The sequence below is a fragment of the Excalfactoria chinensis genome, chromosome 1 (genome assembly GCF_039878825.1).
Source record: "Excalfactoria chinensis isolate bCotChi1 chromosome 1, bCotChi1.hap2, whole genome shotgun sequence".
NCBI classification, from domain to species: Eukaryota; Metazoa; Chordata; class Aves; order Galliformes; family Phasianidae; genus Excalfactoria; species Excalfactoria chinensis.
In genome coordinates this window covers 34,786,367-34,806,590 of record NC_092825.1, presented here as the reverse complement: position 1 = coordinate 34,806,590, position 20,224 = coordinate 34,786,367, and the positions used below count along the sequence as shown (strand labels likewise).

The 20,224-nt window shown below is 36.9% G+C and overlaps 1 protein-coding gene across 2 annotated transcripts in view; it reads right to left on the bottom strand.

Moving 5' to 3' along the window:
* TRHDE (thyrotropin releasing hormone degrading enzyme) overlaps positions 1–20,224 on the bottom strand; it is a 209,649-nt gene that overhangs the window by 93,802 nt on the left and 95,623 nt on the right. For both annotated transcript variants that reach the window (XM_072340919.1, XM_072340925.1), the window contains one exon: positions 14,388–14,525. In XM_072340919.1, the coding sequence (XP_072197020.1) occupies positions 14,388–14,525 (138 nt within the window). The remainder of the gene's footprint in view (positions 1–14,387; positions 14,526–20,224) is intronic.

Below are 20,224 nucleotides of genomic sequence, written 5' to 3'. Positions count from 1 at the left end.
CAGTCTTTTCTACCGAGAGACCAAGAACCATCAGAAAGACATGAAATAAATATAAAATTGCTCTCTTAGCTCTCCTTTAGTCACATCGTGGATGAAACTGTGACTGACCTTTACATAGCAAATAAAGTAAAAAAGCAAATAAAGATTGAATAGGAGTTCTAAGATACAAAGACAGGAATACTCTCTCCAGATCTATTCATTTTCACAGATACTATAGAATCTCTTTCTAATTACCTTCAGGAAGCCCAGAAGTCCATTTATAACATCCAGAACAACAATGTGCTTGTCCCAGTTCTGCTATCTTCCCCACACAGCTTGCCTATCTGGATGACTTATTTGCTGAAGAATGGTATGGCAAACAAGAGAGAGAGAAAGGAAAGGGATTCTAAAGAAAAGAAGAAAAAGAGAAAACCAGACAACCAGAAAAGGGGCAAGAAACAGAGGAGCAAGTGCAGCCCTTGGTGTGGAGTGAAAAGAGATGGGGGGAAAGAATGGGAAAAAATAACACATATTTCATCATGCTTTTTACTTTGAAAGGAGGCAGAAGAGAGAACAGTGATACATTCCAAAGAAGAACAGATGCAATTGATGCATTCCCAGCTCTGAGAGGGAAAGGAGAAGACAAGAAACACTGATACTGACTGGATATGATGAGAAACAGATTTGCAGAGAGAAGGATTAAAAGGTCAGAGTAAGTGAAATACAAGATGGGCATGGAGGATGTCCCTAATTAGAGGACCCTAAGGAGGGAAAGAAGGTATGTACAGTATCTTCAGTTACAGGAGCTATTTTATATATATATATATATATATATATATAAATTTTATAAATTTTGTGTGCCCCCGGTGGCGCACGGTGGAAGAACCGCCGCTTGCAACTCCAGGGGCCCAGGTTCGAATTCCCCCTGTGGCACAAGTGGCAGAACTGCCGCGCTGCTACACAGAAGGCTCGAATCCCGGGAGTTGGACTCGATGATCTCTAAGGTCCCTTCCAGCTCGCACGATACTATGATACTATGATGACGATATATAATATTATTTATATATTTTCACTGTCTATTCACCTAGCAAGCAGTAAGCTATATAGAATCCAGAGAACTTCTACTTGCATACTTCTGAAAGCTTCTCTGAGGTAGACCTAAACCTACATATGTATAAATCCTAAATCACAACAAACGTGCCCTGCTGAAGATGATGCTCTTTGCAACCTGTCAGCATAATTCCCTGAATGTCCTGACACGCAACTGATCTGCTCCCCACTTCACTCTCAGGGCCACTTCTGCTCTGCCAGCACTTGTCCAGCTGAGGAATGATGTATGTACTCTTGAGAAGTGAATCTGGCTCCCTTGCAGGGCACCGTGACCACTTACTGATGATTTAAGTGCTTTCCTCAAGGCAGTAGATGACTCAGTACTCTGTCAAGAGGTAAACTGCACTGGTTTTAACAGGTCTAGTGGAATGTAATTATTTCCTATTCACGAAATGTTCCCATTCTATTTCCTGACAATACAAAAGCTTGCTTAATCCAGGGAAAAGCTATGTACCATGCTTTAACAAAAGTTCACTCAGTGTCAATGAGTAATGACATTACCTGGTTCTGGTGAAATACCTTTCATTAGTAGATTTCACAGTGCTTTGTGAGGCACTGATATCAATATCCTTCCCATTACATAAATGGAAACTGAGCAACATGATGGTGAAATCATATAGTGAGGATCACCTAGCATGTTCATCCTACAGCATGTGACACAGCTGGAGCTTCCTCAGCTTCAACAATGAGACAGATGCTATAGGGAAGGAAGGCAGAAGATCAGCTGTCCCACTGAAATTAACTGCATGTGCACTTCTTGTCTGCTAAGCACTCCCAGGAAAGCAGGCTCATGGGCAATTAGCCAACAGTGGATAACCTGCTCTAAGTTTATGCAGTAAATGCTATATAAATTTCTTTATCTAAACTTGTTTGCACACCTACACTATAGTAAAGATCATCCATTATTAAAATGAGAATCAACATTCCTTTGTATGTGGGATGAAACTTAGTCTTTGATACCCAGAAAATGCAGAAGCACAGTTAAGGCATTCAGTCTGATTACCCCACACAATAATAATAATAATAAGAAGAAGAAGAAGAAGAAGATTGTAACTTTGATCTCAGATTAAATTAATTTAATTTTTAAAGACTCACTCCTACATTTTGTGATTCCATGGCATCACTGTAAGTCACAAATACTGTAAGTTAATTCAATACCCTAATTAAGTGGTCTGATTTTACAGTATCTGAATTATTAAACTAATTATTTCACTTGCAATTTGCATCCTGTAATCACCTCTTATACAAAAGAAAATACTAAATGGAATTTTCTTCAGTGGAAAACAACAACAACATGTTTTAAGTTTGAAACCACAGAAATATCACTACTGCTTACTAAAAAGTACTGTTATACAGCCATACAGCATGGGATACCAAATGCAGGTGTCTGTAGCATCTCTGTCAATTTTGGGTGCACTTTATCTCAAAACAGATGACTTGTACCCTAAATATCTCTTAAATTTGACTCTAAAATGATCCTTGGGTGACTTACATATACCAATCTGCAATGCAGACATTTAAAATTAGGTAAGATTAATTCAACTACGCTGCTCAAAAAGGCTGTATGCAGATTGATTCCCCACTGTTACAGGAGTTCTATACTAGTAGGTAGTTCCCAAGAATTTCTGAAGAATTAAGACACAAAACTGGTGGGATACCATCCTCTCATATACAGAGAGGCAAATAATGAATCATATCTCTGTTTATCATACTTTCTCAGAAGAAAACCCCAGCCAGGTACTCAATACTGTGTCCTGAAGACAGGACAGCATGCTTTTTAGCAGGAAGTGGATGTTCTGTACCAAAAAGGCAGCAAATTGAAGTACAAAAAATAATGAATGAATGAAGTGACTTTGGAGAAGCAGATACTGTGAAAATCAGCAAATCAGTACACAGAACTAAGCAGAAGCTAGCATGCAAGGCCAAGGGGTCACATGTGAAGAGATACAGCTGAGTTGTAAACTTATCCAGTGTTATTATTTAAGGATCAGAAATTATGTCAGTATTCCAAAAAGTGCTCGCGAGAGAAAAACGTCACCAACACATAAAAGAAACAATGAACTGCAGTTGATTCTCAGAAGAGTAAAATAATCAATCATTTTGTAAATGAGCTGGAGTAGGGGAAGACAGAGAGCATAAAAGGCTAACTAGCAGTTTTTCCATCCACATTCCCATGATTTATTTATTTTTTTTTTTTCTCTAGAATATTATCATGGTTGTGTGGGTTTTTGTTGTTGTTTTTTTTTTTGCTTTCTGCTTATGATTTGTGCGTTTTGTTGCTTCTTTTAACCATAGGACAGAGGTTCATGTGACTGATTCCAGATGCCTACACTGTAACAACCTAATGCTTACTCAGTCTTACACAGATGAGCCAGCTGCATAGATTCCCTTTAAAGGCAATGAAAAGAAAAGTAAGCACTTCAGCTACTTTTGATTCATCTCATCTGAAAAAATACATCTGAAATAGCACAGATAAAGTGTACAACGTGCAAAAACATCTCCCTGAGTATGTAAAGTCTGAGACAGCATCTTGCAGGCTCACTTATAAGTTTAGTTTGAGTAACATCAAATATCAGGAATAACAATCATGCAGATCTCAATATAAGTCTTTCTCATCAAATGTTTGCCTTGCTGCACCTGCTTAGGGATAAAAGCCAATTGCTTTGACAGAAAGTATCTTGTTATGGCAACCACCACCATGGTGTCCAAGGTAAAAGAGTGGAATGAAATACTGAGAAGAGCACTGGACTGCCAACAAAAATTACATAACCGAATTTCTAAGAAAAAAAAAAAAATCTAATATACCAGTTTTCTACAAAACCTCCAATGTCCCACTTCACTTTTGCTTCCCTCATTAATAAATAAATAAGTAGACAGATAGATAAAATCATATTATTGCTAGAGCTTTTACTATCAATTATAATTTCTTGTACCCACCTTGATCTGAAGTGATAACAAAGCTCAGATCACACATAGGCACTAACAAATGTTCTGTTCTTTCCTTAAGCTACTGATTTAAGACTAGAACCAGTACACAGTTTGATCACTACTAATGTATACCTGGTATATGTAGCAAAGACCAGTACCCTTTTTTTCACATGAATCAGTTATGTTAAACATACACAAACATTTCTCTCCTTAAACTATTTATTCTGTACCATACTACCACTGAATATAACTGAAAAAGTTTTGAGAAGAAAGATTTGAAGGAATAGCATGGAAAGGCCTGCCACATTTTGGAGAAAACATCCCGTGGGCATGTATACAGGTGGGAGACAAGGCCACAAACTGTATTTGTTCCAGATCATTTGCTCATTTCATTTCCAGTCTGTAAAAGGACCTTCCCCCAGTCTGCGGCAACACTAATAGCTTTCAGCTCTGTGTAGGGAGTCAAAAGCCTTTGGCATGGTGTCTGCCCAAAGCATTTCTAAAAACCCAGTGTCTCCTAACTTCTTATAAAAACCTGAGCTGGATAGGGTGACAAAATCTCTTTTTGCAGAAGTTAACATTAAAGCAAATTACTTATACATGTACCGAGTTACTTATCCCTCACATACTTCATAGACCACACCTTTCTGGAGTAAGTAGCTGAACTCATTAGTCTATGGAGAATAGGCTCTAGGAGAAATTCTAGGAACTAAACTGTTCCCAGCAATTCTCTGACAGAGTCTGTTTGCAAGGACATTCTACACCCCATTTCCAGAAGTTCTGCACTTCACACTTGGATACTTCCAGAACATACAGATGGATACAACCTTGATCTTCAGACTTTCTAACAACTAACTTAGTTACTTTGATAAGTATTTCCCATATATCTACCTCAAATTGATAGTTTCTGCAACCTGTTACGAAGAATAAACTCAGCATGGGAACCAAGCAAGTCCAATACAACTAATTCATCTTAAAAACCTGAGTTCCCCTTCTTACACACTGGTCATCAAGTGGCCTCTCGCCCGGTAACCCCAAGATATGCTTGCTGTCTGCATTACGGCATGAACAGCCTTAACAAAATCAATGAAGATGACACACAAACTGAGGAGGACACTTCCAAATTTGGACTGAAATGTTCTGAATACTGACTGAAATGCATCTCTTCTTCATGAAACATGCTGAAGAAAGAGATTTTTTTAGAACTCCAAATGTAATAAAAGCAGCATTTCTTTTTCTTAAGAATGTTGAACAAATTTTTTTATGGTGTTCTGTCAAGTGGAAACCTAAGGATATCCACAATCAAATAGGTTTTAAAGAAAATGAGTATAATTTCATTTCACCTCAAAGTTCCTGAATTCATACACTATTCTGTATTTTTTAAAATACAGAATAGATAACTCCATGATTCGAGGTTCATTTAAAATATTGAAAGAGCGTGTTACAAAGCACTCATACAAAGAATGTACATTTGCACATTATTTTTGTAATCTGAACACTAGCCAACATGTTGTATCCAAGCCACGTTTTTCAAAACAATCATTCTTTGTTGGTACTAAGCAACCACAGCTGGATGCTCTATGAAATTTAGCTTATTGGGAAAAACACAGCATGAATTAAACTGAAAGAACAATGTACATCAGACACGTAACAAGAATGCAACATTCAACAAAGAACCTTTACATAAAATTAGGAACCAAAATGAAGTCTGTCAAATCTTGCAGAAAATCTGACACAGGAAATATGTTTTGACTAAGGCACATCCGCAGAATTTATTCCATTGCAGGTACAGGTAAGTGTGCATTTGTGTAAACTACTTCTGAAAAACCTGCTCAGCTGAACTGTTGTGTTACACCGCAAGTACTGCACTGAATTAACTTAACTACCATCCTCAGCATTTTAAAGAGGACTGACGTGAGTAGCCTGGTGCAATGTCTGTTGAGAAACTGGTGGGACCTTAAGCAAATCAGCTGACATCTCTTCAGTTCTCCCTTGAGAGCTACTGACAGCTAGGTAACCACCAGTAAATCCCAGGTTGTTGCATTTAAATTGTGCTTTCTTAAGCAAACATATTCAACATTTACGCTTCTTTTTGCACAAAAAAGAATCCATCATTTAGTGACACAATGAATTACCTCAAAAAGACAAGGAATTTAACTCCACAGCTTACAAACATAAAACTAAACAAGTAACTACAAAATCAGCTGAATTTGAGTCCCATTGATTTCCATGATCTCAGTAATGAATTATTAAAAAGTGGTTGTCCTCACTGAAAGGAGCAAAAAAATAACCTCTTTATTTTTTTATGACACAGACTAGAAGAGAAAATAAATAAATAGATAGATAATTAAATAAATGGCTTTTTGTCCTCTTTATAAAATATCATTTCCAATCGATACTTGCTTATCAAGCAGTGCAGACCCACAAGTTAACATGCTGCTGAAATTCAGCAATAAAACCAGGATAAATTTTAATAAACAAATTAATCTTACTCTGTTCTTAAAACTTTACTTGCAGTCTAGTTGAGTCAATATTTTTTAAAACCAGCAAGTATACCTATAAACCTGTAATTTACTGTGCTAAATCATCTAAGATGCATAACAGCACCTTATGTTGTTTTTATGGACTGTAAGGCCATTTATTTGATGCCAAAACATCACTGAAAAAGCATATTATATTCAAGCAGAACTTTTCACTGAGAAATCATAATCATTTTCTATTCTGACAAACACAGCTGTTCTAGGCCTGGATAACATCAAAATGGTCAGATGGTAAGATGAGCTTTGGTGAAATGTTTGTCTTAGACAAAAATTCTCTCGTAAATTTTAGGAACATGACACAGTGAACAAAATTCAGGAGTAAATGGCCATCATGCTCTTCAGGTGTTGTCATACCACTTTCTTTGAATAATAAAATGCATCAGTCACCTAGAATGGGGCTCCATTTACAACTGCCGTTTTATTTAGCCTGGCCATCAAAATCTGTTACATGTGCTGACACCATCACCAAGGAAAAAGCACTTTATACTTCTTCATTATAAATGAGGAAACCCTCAAGAACTTATAAGCACAAAAGGTTATGACATTATTTACATAGATGGGCCCTCATCATAATACAAGTAAGCACTGAATAAACCAGCATGTCTTAAAATCCACTGTATTAAGAATCTCTTCTAATGATAATACTAGCTCCACAATTCCATGACTTTCATTAGAAGTAATAGATGAAGATTTTCCCTTTTATGATAGAACACTTACTAACGTGTTTCCATGATTGCTGTTCCTTTACCTCAAAGAAGAATCACATCACCATTTTACCAACCAATTCCACTGAGAATCTAAAAGCAAATTAAGTAAAATAAAACTAAAATTTTGCAATGATTCTCCACCAGTTACTACTGCAGAGATGAGTATTATCAGATAGTTATCTATTAATCCAGTCAATGTGTTCTGCACTGATACCACATAGCACTATTTTTTTAATGGAATATTTTGCTACAATAGAACAGATTTTCTATGTCTATGTCTCTACACAATTTATCTTTACCAAACACACAATCTCATCAAAGATTGAAATCAAGTCTGTTTGATCACGTTTATTTTTATGAAGCATGAAGATTAACATTCCTTCATATTTTTAGTTAAACAAACATCACTTAAGCACCTCAAATCATTTGTCTAAAACTGATTGATTTGCAACTAACTATAATTAGGCCTGCCATTCTACTTCTCCTCTTTCAATACATCTTATACGCTTCAGAAATTCTCCAGTATTCAAATATTCCCTTAAAATAAAAAGAACAAAACAGTGGGGCTAAGATTGTTCCAGACAGCTAACTCCTGAATGGGGGTCCTCCAGGATTGAAAAATCTACAGGTAGCCTGTCATACATAGGCTGCTCCAATGGTAATTTCTTCCCAAGGAAACTACAACAAAGAGCACAATAACACTACTTGAGAGAGCAAATTCCCAGGTACAAATCAGTGTTTCTCAACACAGTCACCACCATTAGCTATGCATTTTTGCAAGCAATGAATGAGCACTTGCATGCTGCACTTGTAGAACTGTAAATGGTGCCCAAAATGTGACTTGTCTTTCACGCCATTGCCATTACTGCTGAAATACACTACCTCACTGTGCTCACATCCTCTATTTGGTCTCTACAGATGTTCAGCATCAGTGCATGTCAGCCAGTGCCATTTTTCTGCACAGAGGAATTCAGTGACACACAATTTCTTCAAACACACTTCCATGTCAGACCCCATTCTGTCAGACTGCCCCTCTGCTGCCATCTGTCACATGGCAACAAAGTGTAACAGGATACTGGTGAGAAGGTTCGACCTCTACTTTCATACAACTAACATCTGCTTCTGATGCTGTGAGACAATATAATAAAAGAGGAGGCATTATTTTCAGGCAGCCCTCATATTTTTTGTTGAGTATTTTTTTTCTTCTGCTCTATGTAAGTTACCTACAATTTTGTTTTCTATTTCCAGTTCTTACAATTTGTACCAGATTGCATCAACACTTGTAATTGTTGCCCTTTTTTCACCAATCTGAACTTGGATGGATATCTGCAAAAGTTATTCCTCATCTTCACTACAGAATAGTTGTTCCTTTTTCTTTTTTGTCACCGTCGGGGAAAAAAACAGAAACTACCCATGAAGGCTTAATAAGGTACCACACTAAGCTTTCTGTTTTGCCCTTTGCTAAAAATTACCATTACAAAGTAGAGTTGAGGAGACAGAAAATGTGAGTACACTTCAAGAACTCCAGTGCATAGGTGTGTACTTGGTGCTAGCCCACCTTCATCAACACTTAGGCCAGGAAAACATCTGAGCCACAGCCACACAGTTCCTCTCCTTTACTCCCCACTAGGGACAGAAACGTAACAAAGGATGCCAGGGCACATCTTGAGGCACTGATGCAATTTCTTGCTTTGATCTCCCACTCCAGGCCTTGAGAGCCACCATTTCCCAATGGCTTTGAGAAGGAACAAGCAGAAGACAGTCATGGCTGCCTTTTCCTGATTGCTCTGCCTCGCACTGGCCTGACCAAGCAATCTAGTCTAATGTACTCTTATTTAAAATAGTGTTTAGATTAACATTTGTTTTCCATTGTTATTACTTCTTCTACGCATAATTTTCCCCAGCATGGGAAAACTAGAACTCCTGAATCACTCTAGGTGTGCAGCTGTCTATACATCTCACACATAGGTTTCTATGATTCTTCTTCAGAATACACTACATAAGCATATGTTTAGCAGTACAGTAGGTTACTGACCGTTTTGAGTCAGGAAGGTGCTCAAATGTACCTGCTTGGCTTTACAAACTAGCACCCCATGGGCTGGAGCAGGATTTCCGGCATAAATGAAGTCAGACACTCTTGGGACTCTCTGAATCTAAAGATTTCACCAACTTCATATTTCAGTAGCTTTCATACTGGAAGCTATGGAAGTTCGACATTTTTATCTAAACAGAAATTGTTTTCATTGCAAGATACATCCTCTGATATAATGCATTACCCTCAAATGGGTCTTGGAAGCACCTTCAGCAATCTGGGCACTGACCTTCTGTTGTAGGAAGTCAAAGAACAGACACCACCATCAAACGCACTCAAATAGCTTCCTGACATTCACGGGTGACAACACAGCTAAATTAGTCAGGAAGAACAAACCTTTACACTATAGTAAGGGAATGGGCTGCAAAGTGACCTGAAATGTATTGTAAGAGTTTTAACTAGCCTGCTGGATGTCATCTCACATTCCAGATTTAGTTATGTGAATAATTAAAAATATAACCTGCTTTACTATTTCTTATTTCTTAGTGTTTCTTTAGTATTTTGTACAGTGTTCATGAGCTGCTCTCACTTTCAAGTGGTCGCTGCACACAGCCATTTTTCCTTAACCAAAGACTGTCAAAATCTCATTACACTTATGGACTGAGTGAATTCTATACTAATACTAATATCCATTTCACTGATCAGAATAGATGTTTTGGTTTTTGTTTGTTTATTTCAGCATCAGGTTCCTTCCAGCCTTCTGAGGAACAGAAGTGAAAAGAATGAAGATTTTAGAGAACCTTTCCACTGACTGTTCTTGCAAAGCATGATACACTGTGAATTTTCAGAGAGAACCACGGGGAGAGCAAGTCACTACTTTTGGTGTCTTAAATCCTCTTTTGCCAGAACTGTTTCTTGCGACAAATGGGAAAAGTGATCATTTTTCTTTGTGAGGATTTTTAGTTGTATAGTTCTTCTAATACAGCCCTTAGGCAGGGATGCATCCCCCTTCCTTCATAACTGTTGGAAATATATCCTCCTTCCACCAGTCTGCTGCAGTAAGCAGGAAAAAGCTTTTTTAAAGTAGTGGCACGGAGTTACAATGAAAAAGAAATTAAACAGACAAATGTTTAGAAAATAATTACTTGGGTTGCAAAGTCTGGGCCAGTAACTGACATCTCTACAGAAGCTCATTTTGCTTACAGGGAGGAAAAAAATGAATATTTTTCTCTATCCCAGCCACACTCTTCCTTTCTTTGATTATTGCTTGTCACTTGCCAAGACATATTCTGCTGGGAGTACACTTTGATAGCTACACTCCAGCATACTGGACTTGCCTGCTCTGATTGCTACCAGGATCTGCAACCAGCACACTTCAAAGCATTCAGAAGCATGATGGAAACAACTTCAGATATTATCTAACTATCTACACTGTCCTTGGTGCCCTTTCATCCTTTCTCTTATCTGGCTGTGACTGCTCATGTACAGTATGACTTCTTTGCTTCTATCTGGGATATCTCTCTAACACTGTGCTGAGTCTGGTTGCTCTCTCTGTGATGCAGCTGCCTTGTTTTTTTGTTTCATTACAGTTGGCTCTTCCTTGCTGATTGTTGTTCCTCATGTTATCCTTGTTGCACTCTCCCCTCTGTTGATGTAGCTCTCCAGGGCTGATTCCTGCTGTCAGTTATTTCTGGTATGGAAAGGCTGTCACGCTTTTTGCCTTGATTTAATAATTCTCAGATCCACTCTTGTGTTCAACAGGCTATATTTCCCACTGCACTTGGGATGTAACCACTTTTCCTGTCATTGTAGGAGGACACTCACTTCCAGCTGCACTAGGAAAATATATCCACTCTCTGATGTGCGCTGAGAGCCCTGAATCATCTGCCACTATTGTTTGCTTATTAATGTACTATCATGACTTTTTGTTTATTTCTACATATTTGTGGCCTTAGTGGAGGATGACATGCTCTTATGCGAAGGACTGCTATGATAGCGTTTGGCTTTCGAAAGAGCCAAGCACCACTGTCAACAGCATAAGTGGAAATACTGTGTGCTGCAGTGCCTGTTTCACTCCACTAATGGGATTACCTGAATACCATTCTTCGGGGGTTTAGTCATGAACTTTTTAACATTCGCAATCACTGAGGACAAGAAAATGGAAATGAAAAGTATATTCAGCTCCAAGGCATTTAAATAGCACGGTTTCAATGGTTACCTCTGAAATGTATATAAAGAGTAATGACAGCTGAGTGTCTAGCAGACACAGGCATTTTAATGGTTTCTAATTGATTTATGCCATATTGATGACAGTAAAGATAATTAAATGACGACAACAATCTACGACTGTCATTTCATTGCAGAGAAAGTTTCATGATTTCAAATTCATATAGAAAATACTAGAGGGAAAAGAGATCACGTGGACAACTTAAGGTCCTGGGGAATATCAGGTGGATATTTTGAATAAAAATTAAAAGAGAATGCAAAAAACGAGAAAGGAGAAAGGAGAAAGGAAAAAGGGAAAAGGAAAAAGGAAAAAGGAAAAAGGAAAAAGGAAAAAGGAAAAAGGAAAAAAAGAAGAAAGAAAAACGAAAGGTAGGGAAAATATAATGCATGTAGTGCTAGACTGTTTAAATAATATTAAAATATTTTTAAAAATAACATTTTAATAAAGAAAAGACCTGACCAAAAGTTTACTGAAGTCAAAAGCAACAAATTCCCAAGAAGTTGGTATTTTTCAGTAATTTAAAAAATAAGTCAGCAATCAACTAAAAAACCATCCATGAAATACCAGCAATAAAATCCTTCGCTCAGGGCTCACTGTGTGAGGAGGGATTTCAGGCACTGGAAAATGTTTGAACAAACACCTGACCAGGTACATTTTGGATTTTATTGACCTACAATTTGTCACAGTATTGATATTGGCAGAGATTATAGAGCTAGAAGCACAGGCAAAAGTTCTAGCTATCTCATAAAAGAGTTCATTTCATCAACAAGCGAATTGATTTTAAGTGCAAGCTGTGCATGCTTGCATACAAGATTACATAGGAATGAAACAAGAATGCAAGATCTACAAAACGTTAAATTTTTTCTGATTTATTCTCAGAAGGAAACAGTGTCAGATGCTTAGAGAAAAGTACAGAAACAGGGAAAAAAGCAGCTATGAAGTCACTGGTAAAGTTTCTTCCCATGAGAGACTGTATTCAAAACAAAAGGATGAATGGTTTGACAGAAAAGCAGATGGATAACTTATTAGACAGCAAAACAAAGAATTAATGGGTGAAAATGCCTGTGTTTTAATCTCCTTGCCTAAGAAAGTGAGTAAGAAAGTGCCTAAGAAAGTAAATGCTTTCACTGCCATTTCTCAAGTTGGTTTGCTAGATCAGGTAAATGAATTAAAATTTGCAGGGACGGGCCCTGATGTGAACTCACTCAACATCATTCAGGGCTCCAGGAGAGCCAGCCATCAGAGAAGCTGACTGGAGATGCTGCCATAATCCACTAAGCATAGCCACTGTTACAGTAAAAATGAACCCCTAAATAAACAGACAGATAAAATATGCAGATTGTACTCAAATTCACAGAGCAATCACAGTGATGCTACTGGCCTGTATAAAATAGCTAACAGTATACAGATGTGGCTTAGAGTCCTATTTATCATTTCAATGTAAATAAAAAATTCTTGGGGCTTGTAAAATGTTCATATGATGAAAAGATTGGTGCTAAGTAATACAGTGTACTGTGTGATATTACTATTATCATATTAATTAGAAAAAATCATTAGCTTGAAATATTAAGATACTGATGTTAGATAAACCTTTGAATCAACTGAGGTTCAGCTATCACCAGAAAACACGATTAAAATATTTAAACAATGAGAACACTTCAATAATCAAAAACCTGCTGTTTATTATCACTTAATTGACCAAGAATAATATTTTCAAAGGCAGCTAAAACATTTTTGAGAATGTTATTTGGGCTCTTGAGCTACTCCAGGTTTTTAGAATATTTTCCGAAGTATTTTATGTTCAAATATTACACTCTCTATCTATTAAACATTTATACACAGACACTCTCATCTGTCCACCCCTAAAGGAATAAAAACCTCTAACAGAAGATGAACATCTTGAATTTGTTGCTGATGGGAATAACTGGCAACTGCAAGAGAGGATACGCTCTCTTTTAGCCCTAAATATCAGCTAGATGAACTGGAAGCTCAGCAGGCAAGTCAGTGCTATGCTACAGCTGTCTTCTTACAGTCTGATGCTAGGCAGCTAATGATGCAGAAGGAAAATATTATCCAGTACAAGAGTAACAGTCAGAAGACTTATTGTCTGGAGCAGATAGTTCCAGTACAACCCTCCCAGCGGAAAGCTGCAGGAAACAACATCTGCACCACACATCAAGCACATTTAGTCATGAAATTAAATCACAGTATCGGACACCATACCACGCAGTAGAGAATCACCATGTGCTATGATGGAAATCTCCAGTTTTTGGTCATAGGCTAACAGCAAGCCCTATCATAGGATGGAGAATGTGGACATGTACATCTCTTCCACTGTTCCATAGAAGACCCAAAGTTGGTTGAATCATTCCTATCATTGAAATACAATTTGAAATTGCCTGAATTAATACATGGCCCTCCTCCACAGTAGGATTCCGTTCCTCTGCTCTCACTCTTCTGCAATGACCCGAGTTTTCACTGGCTGATTAAAAACAAAATCTCATACATCCAAAAAAAAGGGGAAAAAATATTAAATTCAGTACTTGAGAAATCTTCTTAAGAGTTTCAATAGGGTAAAGACTATGTATCCTTTTGCTTTTTAAAGCATTTAACACATTTCAGATACTGCCACAAAATGAAGAGTAATTAAAATAACATTAACACTGTTCTGTTGAATGTCATGGGATAAAATTACTGTAGTGACATGCTGTAGTATATCGCAAACATATTCCACACAAATTAAAGTTTACCACCTACTAACAATTATGAATGTATTCTTGAGCATTTGTTTCACAGACAGAATGCAATCTTCTAATAGCTTCTGACAAATCTCTATAGAAACAGATAGGTTTAATTAGTCCCACCTTTTTATATGCAATCCAGTCAAACACCCTGTCAATGTCTGTGGCTTGCTGCACCTCCTGGGATACTGGATGCGAACTGGTCAAACCATCCAGCAACATCACTTCATGTAGAACATCTGTCAGAAATCTCTGCTTTTCCTGAAATACAACATAAGCAATAGCATCACATACACATTTACAATAACAGAGAAATGATGCTTGGTTACCAGAGGCAACCTCTATATGATAGTTAACTAAAACGTGACCTTCTGGTTCGAATGTAAGCCACAATCACATCTTAAAATCTTGAATATTCTACAGAACAGACAGAAATTAACTCTAGCATCAGAGACCCCTCTTGACTTGAGATCATTTGCTGAAATAAGTTAGTTGAAATATTACAGACTATAATTGAGTCTGAACATATCTACAGGTATAGACTGCAGTTCTGGTTACCATAACTATTCATTCTCAGTTACTCAGGCTGGGGACAAAGGGGAAAGTGGTATAGTCTTCAATCACAAAAACCTATGGATGCTACAGATGGAGCTCATGGAGCTCATTGCATAGCAGAGGAGTAGAGCATGGTAGAAATGCTTTCAATAAAGATGAGTAAATACAATCATTACTGATTTACTGTGTAGATCAAAGGCATAGTAACACTTAAGTCTCTTGATTCTTAGTAGTATCAAATTCACAGAGCAGGTCAACATGGGACAGAATGATAAACAGAGCCCAAAGTATCACAGCAAATATCTGCATCATCTTTCTTAAATCCTGTAAAAAAATCATTTCTCCACATAAGCTCATTCACTCTACAAACACTACCTCCTTTATTTCATAATCTCCATCTAGAGAAAACCACTACTATGTCTCTTTATGAGTGAGACTGCCACTACACGTAGAAGTCAAATGACATAGTCAAAGTCACAGCTTCATCAGAGGCAGGTGCAAACCCAAACAATATCTAACATACTGCTAATTCATTCCTATATCCTCTATAAATATGGATTGCAGAGGTATGTCAAAACTGCTGCATATTTACTGTGGCAGCAACATTAATTAAATGTTCAGATGTACTCTATGAACTGCAGCGCTTTCACTCTTAGAGTACAAGTAGATGTGACTTTTTCAGTTGAGAAATGACATGCTGTAAAAAGTCCTCATATTGCATTCATATAGATGTCTCTACTCCAACATGCTGTGTCAGGAAAGAAGAGCTTCATTTCCTTGGTTTTTCAAGTCACAAATAAATGCAAAGTGTGAATTAAAAATTATGGAAGATTTTTTTCCTCCTGAAATGACATATCTCAAACTTCATGTAAGTACAACATTTCCTGCATTAATGCTCCTCTAGTGACATACTGTACTCTAAGAGAGTGGTGCATATATTCTTTTTTTCCCAAAAAAGCCATTTTAATGTCCACAGATAAACTAGTCACACAATTACGTAATAAATTCTATACTTAATTTCTTGGGTGGTAAGGTTTTGGTATCAATGTGCTAATTTAAATCATATTTATAAGAAGCTGAAAAGCTGTTTCAGTGCTGATCCATCTGGAAATAAACCTCTACGTTAAAATTCATTAGAGCACAAGAAATGTACCTTGAGTTGATTGTATATTCAAGCAATTAAAAACATGGGATGCAGGGAAGCCAATTACCCAATACACATTTAGTGTTCTCAGCTGGCTGCACGAGGTAAGGTTTGCAAAGGGAAAAGTGATGTCTTGTTCATATTATTGTTCGTTACCAAATTTTCTCAGGCATGTACAGTTAGTAACTGTCCTTTTTTATGGGAAAACAAGAAGCATAGGGAAACAGGTATTACGACAGTCCCACTCAGGGGAAAACTACTGATGTAGAAAGGATTGCAGATGCTTTGGTTACATCTCAGTCACATTCTCTATTAGTAGCAGAACACCTATTTCATCAAAAGTACAATATGTAACTCATACAGATATAAACACACATAGGTATAGATTCGCCTCCAAAATTCATGTGTGGATATCACAGTTAATGAACAGGTGCGGGAGTGGATTGTTGCTGTTCAGAATTTACACATCAAAAGCATATTTGTTAGTTACACAGGAATACTTTAAGTATAAAACACAGAATCAAGAAAATGTCATAAGCATAAAGCAAATCTATAAAGAATATATAAGATATTAAAAAACAAATAATATACTTTGGTTTTCTGTTATGTTGGGTTTTTTCTTATGTTAGCCTTTGACGAGCAGAAAATGAGCATTTTAGATTCATCACAGTTCACTCAAATTACCATAACTGGAAAGTTTTCCTTAGAATTTATGGCAGACCATAACACTGGTGTACAACAGGAAAATCTATCAAGTCTTCATGCATTTTAGTGAGAATTAAGATGGCTTTTGAGCTTGTAAAGCTAATTTCTTTGATACAGAAGAATTTCCAAAGTATTCCCACCTTTTCCCTTCAATATATAGCCTCTGAGAGCAGATTTTAAAAGGAGACTCTAATATCTGCAGAACTCCAGGGAGATACTGAAAGAAGAGTTTACCAGTTGAGAGCAGGCATTCAGCTTGAAGAGACGACAGAAAACTGAACTGCAGAAAGAAACTGAAACCACCTTAATTATTTTGTTGAAGAAACACCACTTCAGCTATTAGAGTCGTATCTGAACATTAAGAGGAAAAGGGCAACACATGTGACCAAATTTCTTATAATGATAGAAGAGGGGCCTTTTACTCCCTAGTTATTTTATCTGATGCAGTACACTGGAATTGATCTGATTTAGCATGATATCTACTGAACTAAAGAAACATGCAGCACAGAAAAGAAAATCAATTTTGGAATGCATTTAATGAGGCCAGTGAGCTGTCAACCTGGTAGGTGACAGGTTTGCAGCTAAACATGAAACAATTACAAAATGTTGTTGAAGATCGCTCTCCTCCAAGGGAGTTCAACTGCAAGAGAGAAGCCAAAGACTGTGATTCGCCTGTAAAGAAAAGGCAGCTTCAGACAAGTCTCTGGGGTTTTGCCTGGTGGTTGTCAGTAGCTGCATATAAGCACAAGGCAGTGCACTGAGCAAGAATTGGTATGATAACAGCAGAAGCCTATTCTGAAATAGGACTGAAATAAGGACAGAAATGCTTCCACTCAAACCTATGCCTTTCTTTAAAGGCAAGCAGGAAGCTATTCCATTTCTTATCTTCCTGCTTGGCATCCAGCCTCTTCTTTTCCTCTCCTTAACACCTTCCTGGATCTAAGTTTAGTCAGGTCTGGAAGGACAGGCTCTCTTGAACTGAGAAAGAAAAGACATGCTGATTATTTACTGTTGCTTTCCTCCTTGTACTTCCAGATGAAGAGACTGAAGTGTTTTTATCAGATCTGCTTTTGAACATTTACATGTTCAGATTATTGCCCAAACACCAGTGGTGACTAGATTCACGTACTTGTCTTCACAGGAATTACTTGCGCTCTTGACTGTTAAGACTTTCTTTGTTTGGTACATGATTGTCTTGAAATGCCTACTGCTTCTCTGAGCTTTCCCTTCCTTTGCCAACTTTTAAATAATATGAATATTCAGATTTCACTGCTATGGGTGAAAATGATATGGATAACAGGGTCAGAAACTGTAGCTATAGCAATTCCTTCACTCAATGGAAATAATCTGTAGATTTCTACAGATGTGGATCTATAAATCATTCCACGGCAAAAAGGAGGAATAAGAAACTGGCTAATCATGTTAAAGCCTTCTTGTTTTGTTTTGATTTCATTTCATTCCAGGAAGGAAGCTTTATGGAATGGATATGGTCACTCCCCAACATGCTGACCACCATTCAAATAGGCTATCTCCAAATGGAAATAAATAAATAGTGAAATAACATTTTTTGGCAGAAAAGACTGTACTTCAAGAGCCAATTAAAATGCTTTGCATGTAATAATGTAATAGATGTAATGATGTAATGGAAAGAGAATGAGATACTATATTGAGACATAATGTGGAAGTTAGCATGACAATAATGTAATACTTGTTAGACACATAAAAATAGTTTCCAAAAATGAATATGAAATAGTAGAGAAAATAATTAAAATGAAAAAAAAAAAAAAAAAAAAAAAAAAAAAAAAAAAAAAGATAAGAAAACATCCAAGAGTGAAACAGAAGGAATAACACAATAAAAGCCAAAACTGATAATTAGTACGCAGAAGAGATCAAAGGCCTCAGTATTAAAGGCAGTGCCTTTATTTTGGGACTGCCATTCAAATGTTTTATAGACTGGGAAATCTACATGAATAGAGCTTAATATTAGCGTGCAAACCTGCAAATCATTTCCCTGACAAACTTGCTGGAAATATCTTATTCAAACTTTACTAGCCATTAGCAATACAAAGGAGATGAGTGATCTCTCATGCCTGACAAAAATCAGCATTTGCAATATGTGGTACTTTGGTTTATAGGGAAAGCACACCCTAGGGAAAAAGCAATAGGGGTGGTTTGAAAGCAATCAAAGTATTCTAGCATACGCAATGCCAGGAAGTTGCAGTTCAAATACAGCACATTTTAGAGTGAAGTTTAAAAAACTGCAAGGGAATATAATCTGTGAGGAAATCATAGGTTCAAAATATATATATATATATATATATACCTGAAGGCCAGAAAAGATCCAATGGGGGCAAAAATAAAGTCTTTCCTGCTTACGTATTTATAAATACTACATTGTTATAACGTAGGATGTCTCCAGAGTACTTGCAAATGAAAACAGGGTTTCTCTTTTTCTCCTCCCAACTATATTTGTGAAGATTACAGAAAACATTTTTTAATTTATATCTCTGCACGTGAGCCTCAATTACAGGCATAGTTTGTTGAAGGAGGCCTGCAGCACATTCTACTTTTATCGGCCATGAATATGTCACAATTCCAATGCCTACCTTCATAACTCTCTTCTATCAGGAAAGAGAATTTGAAATGTATTTTCTTTTGAATGAAATGTCAAATCAGATAATCATGACCCCCAGGTGGTACACCATATATAGTACACTATTTATAGCATAAATAGCATAGATATATCACCTTGGAGTTTTTGGTGCAATTTCACCAGCTACCTCAACTACAGTTTCCTGTCACCACTCTGTTTTTCAAGTATAACTTTCATTTGGCTGTATACCAGACTCATTTTGCCAAATGTGGACCTACAGAAAAGGACACAATAAAATCGGTAAATATTATGAAACATCCCCCACTGCCCCAAAATGCCTCAAGAAAATCTACTTTTTCAGTCAAAGAATCTGCTTTGCTATCTTGTATGTAGTTGCCTTCAAAGAAATAAGAGCTGAACAAAAATAAGAGATTAACGCAGATCTGCATTAACTTCATATGTCTGTCCCCAAAACATTTTTAGAAGTTAGGCAAGGTAAGGTACAAAGTTTGTCTTCCAGTGCATCCACTGGGAGAACCTGTAGAGAAAAATCCTCTCACACTTAAGAAGCTGTAAATATTATCTAAATAAAAAATCACTATGAGATATGTTTGGTACACTGAAGCAACTTCCAGCTGCAACTGGCAAAGGCTATTACTAATGAGAGTACTTTTCAGTTGCTCTAATATTTGCACACCAAGATTTACCATCCTGAAAGTGACAAGGCTCAGTGAGCTGAGCATTGAAGGCACCAAACACATTTTGCAGATACACCAAAAATTATATATCTGTTTGTGTTTCAAGTAACTGCATACTGCACACAATTTTAAAACAAATGAGTAGCACAATTGCAACACATGAAAATTCAAAAAGCAGTCTTTCAATAAGGATGCCTCTCATTAGAGATCTAATTGCTCATCCGCTTCCCACAATGACTATATTTCCCAAAGTGTGCATATTTCT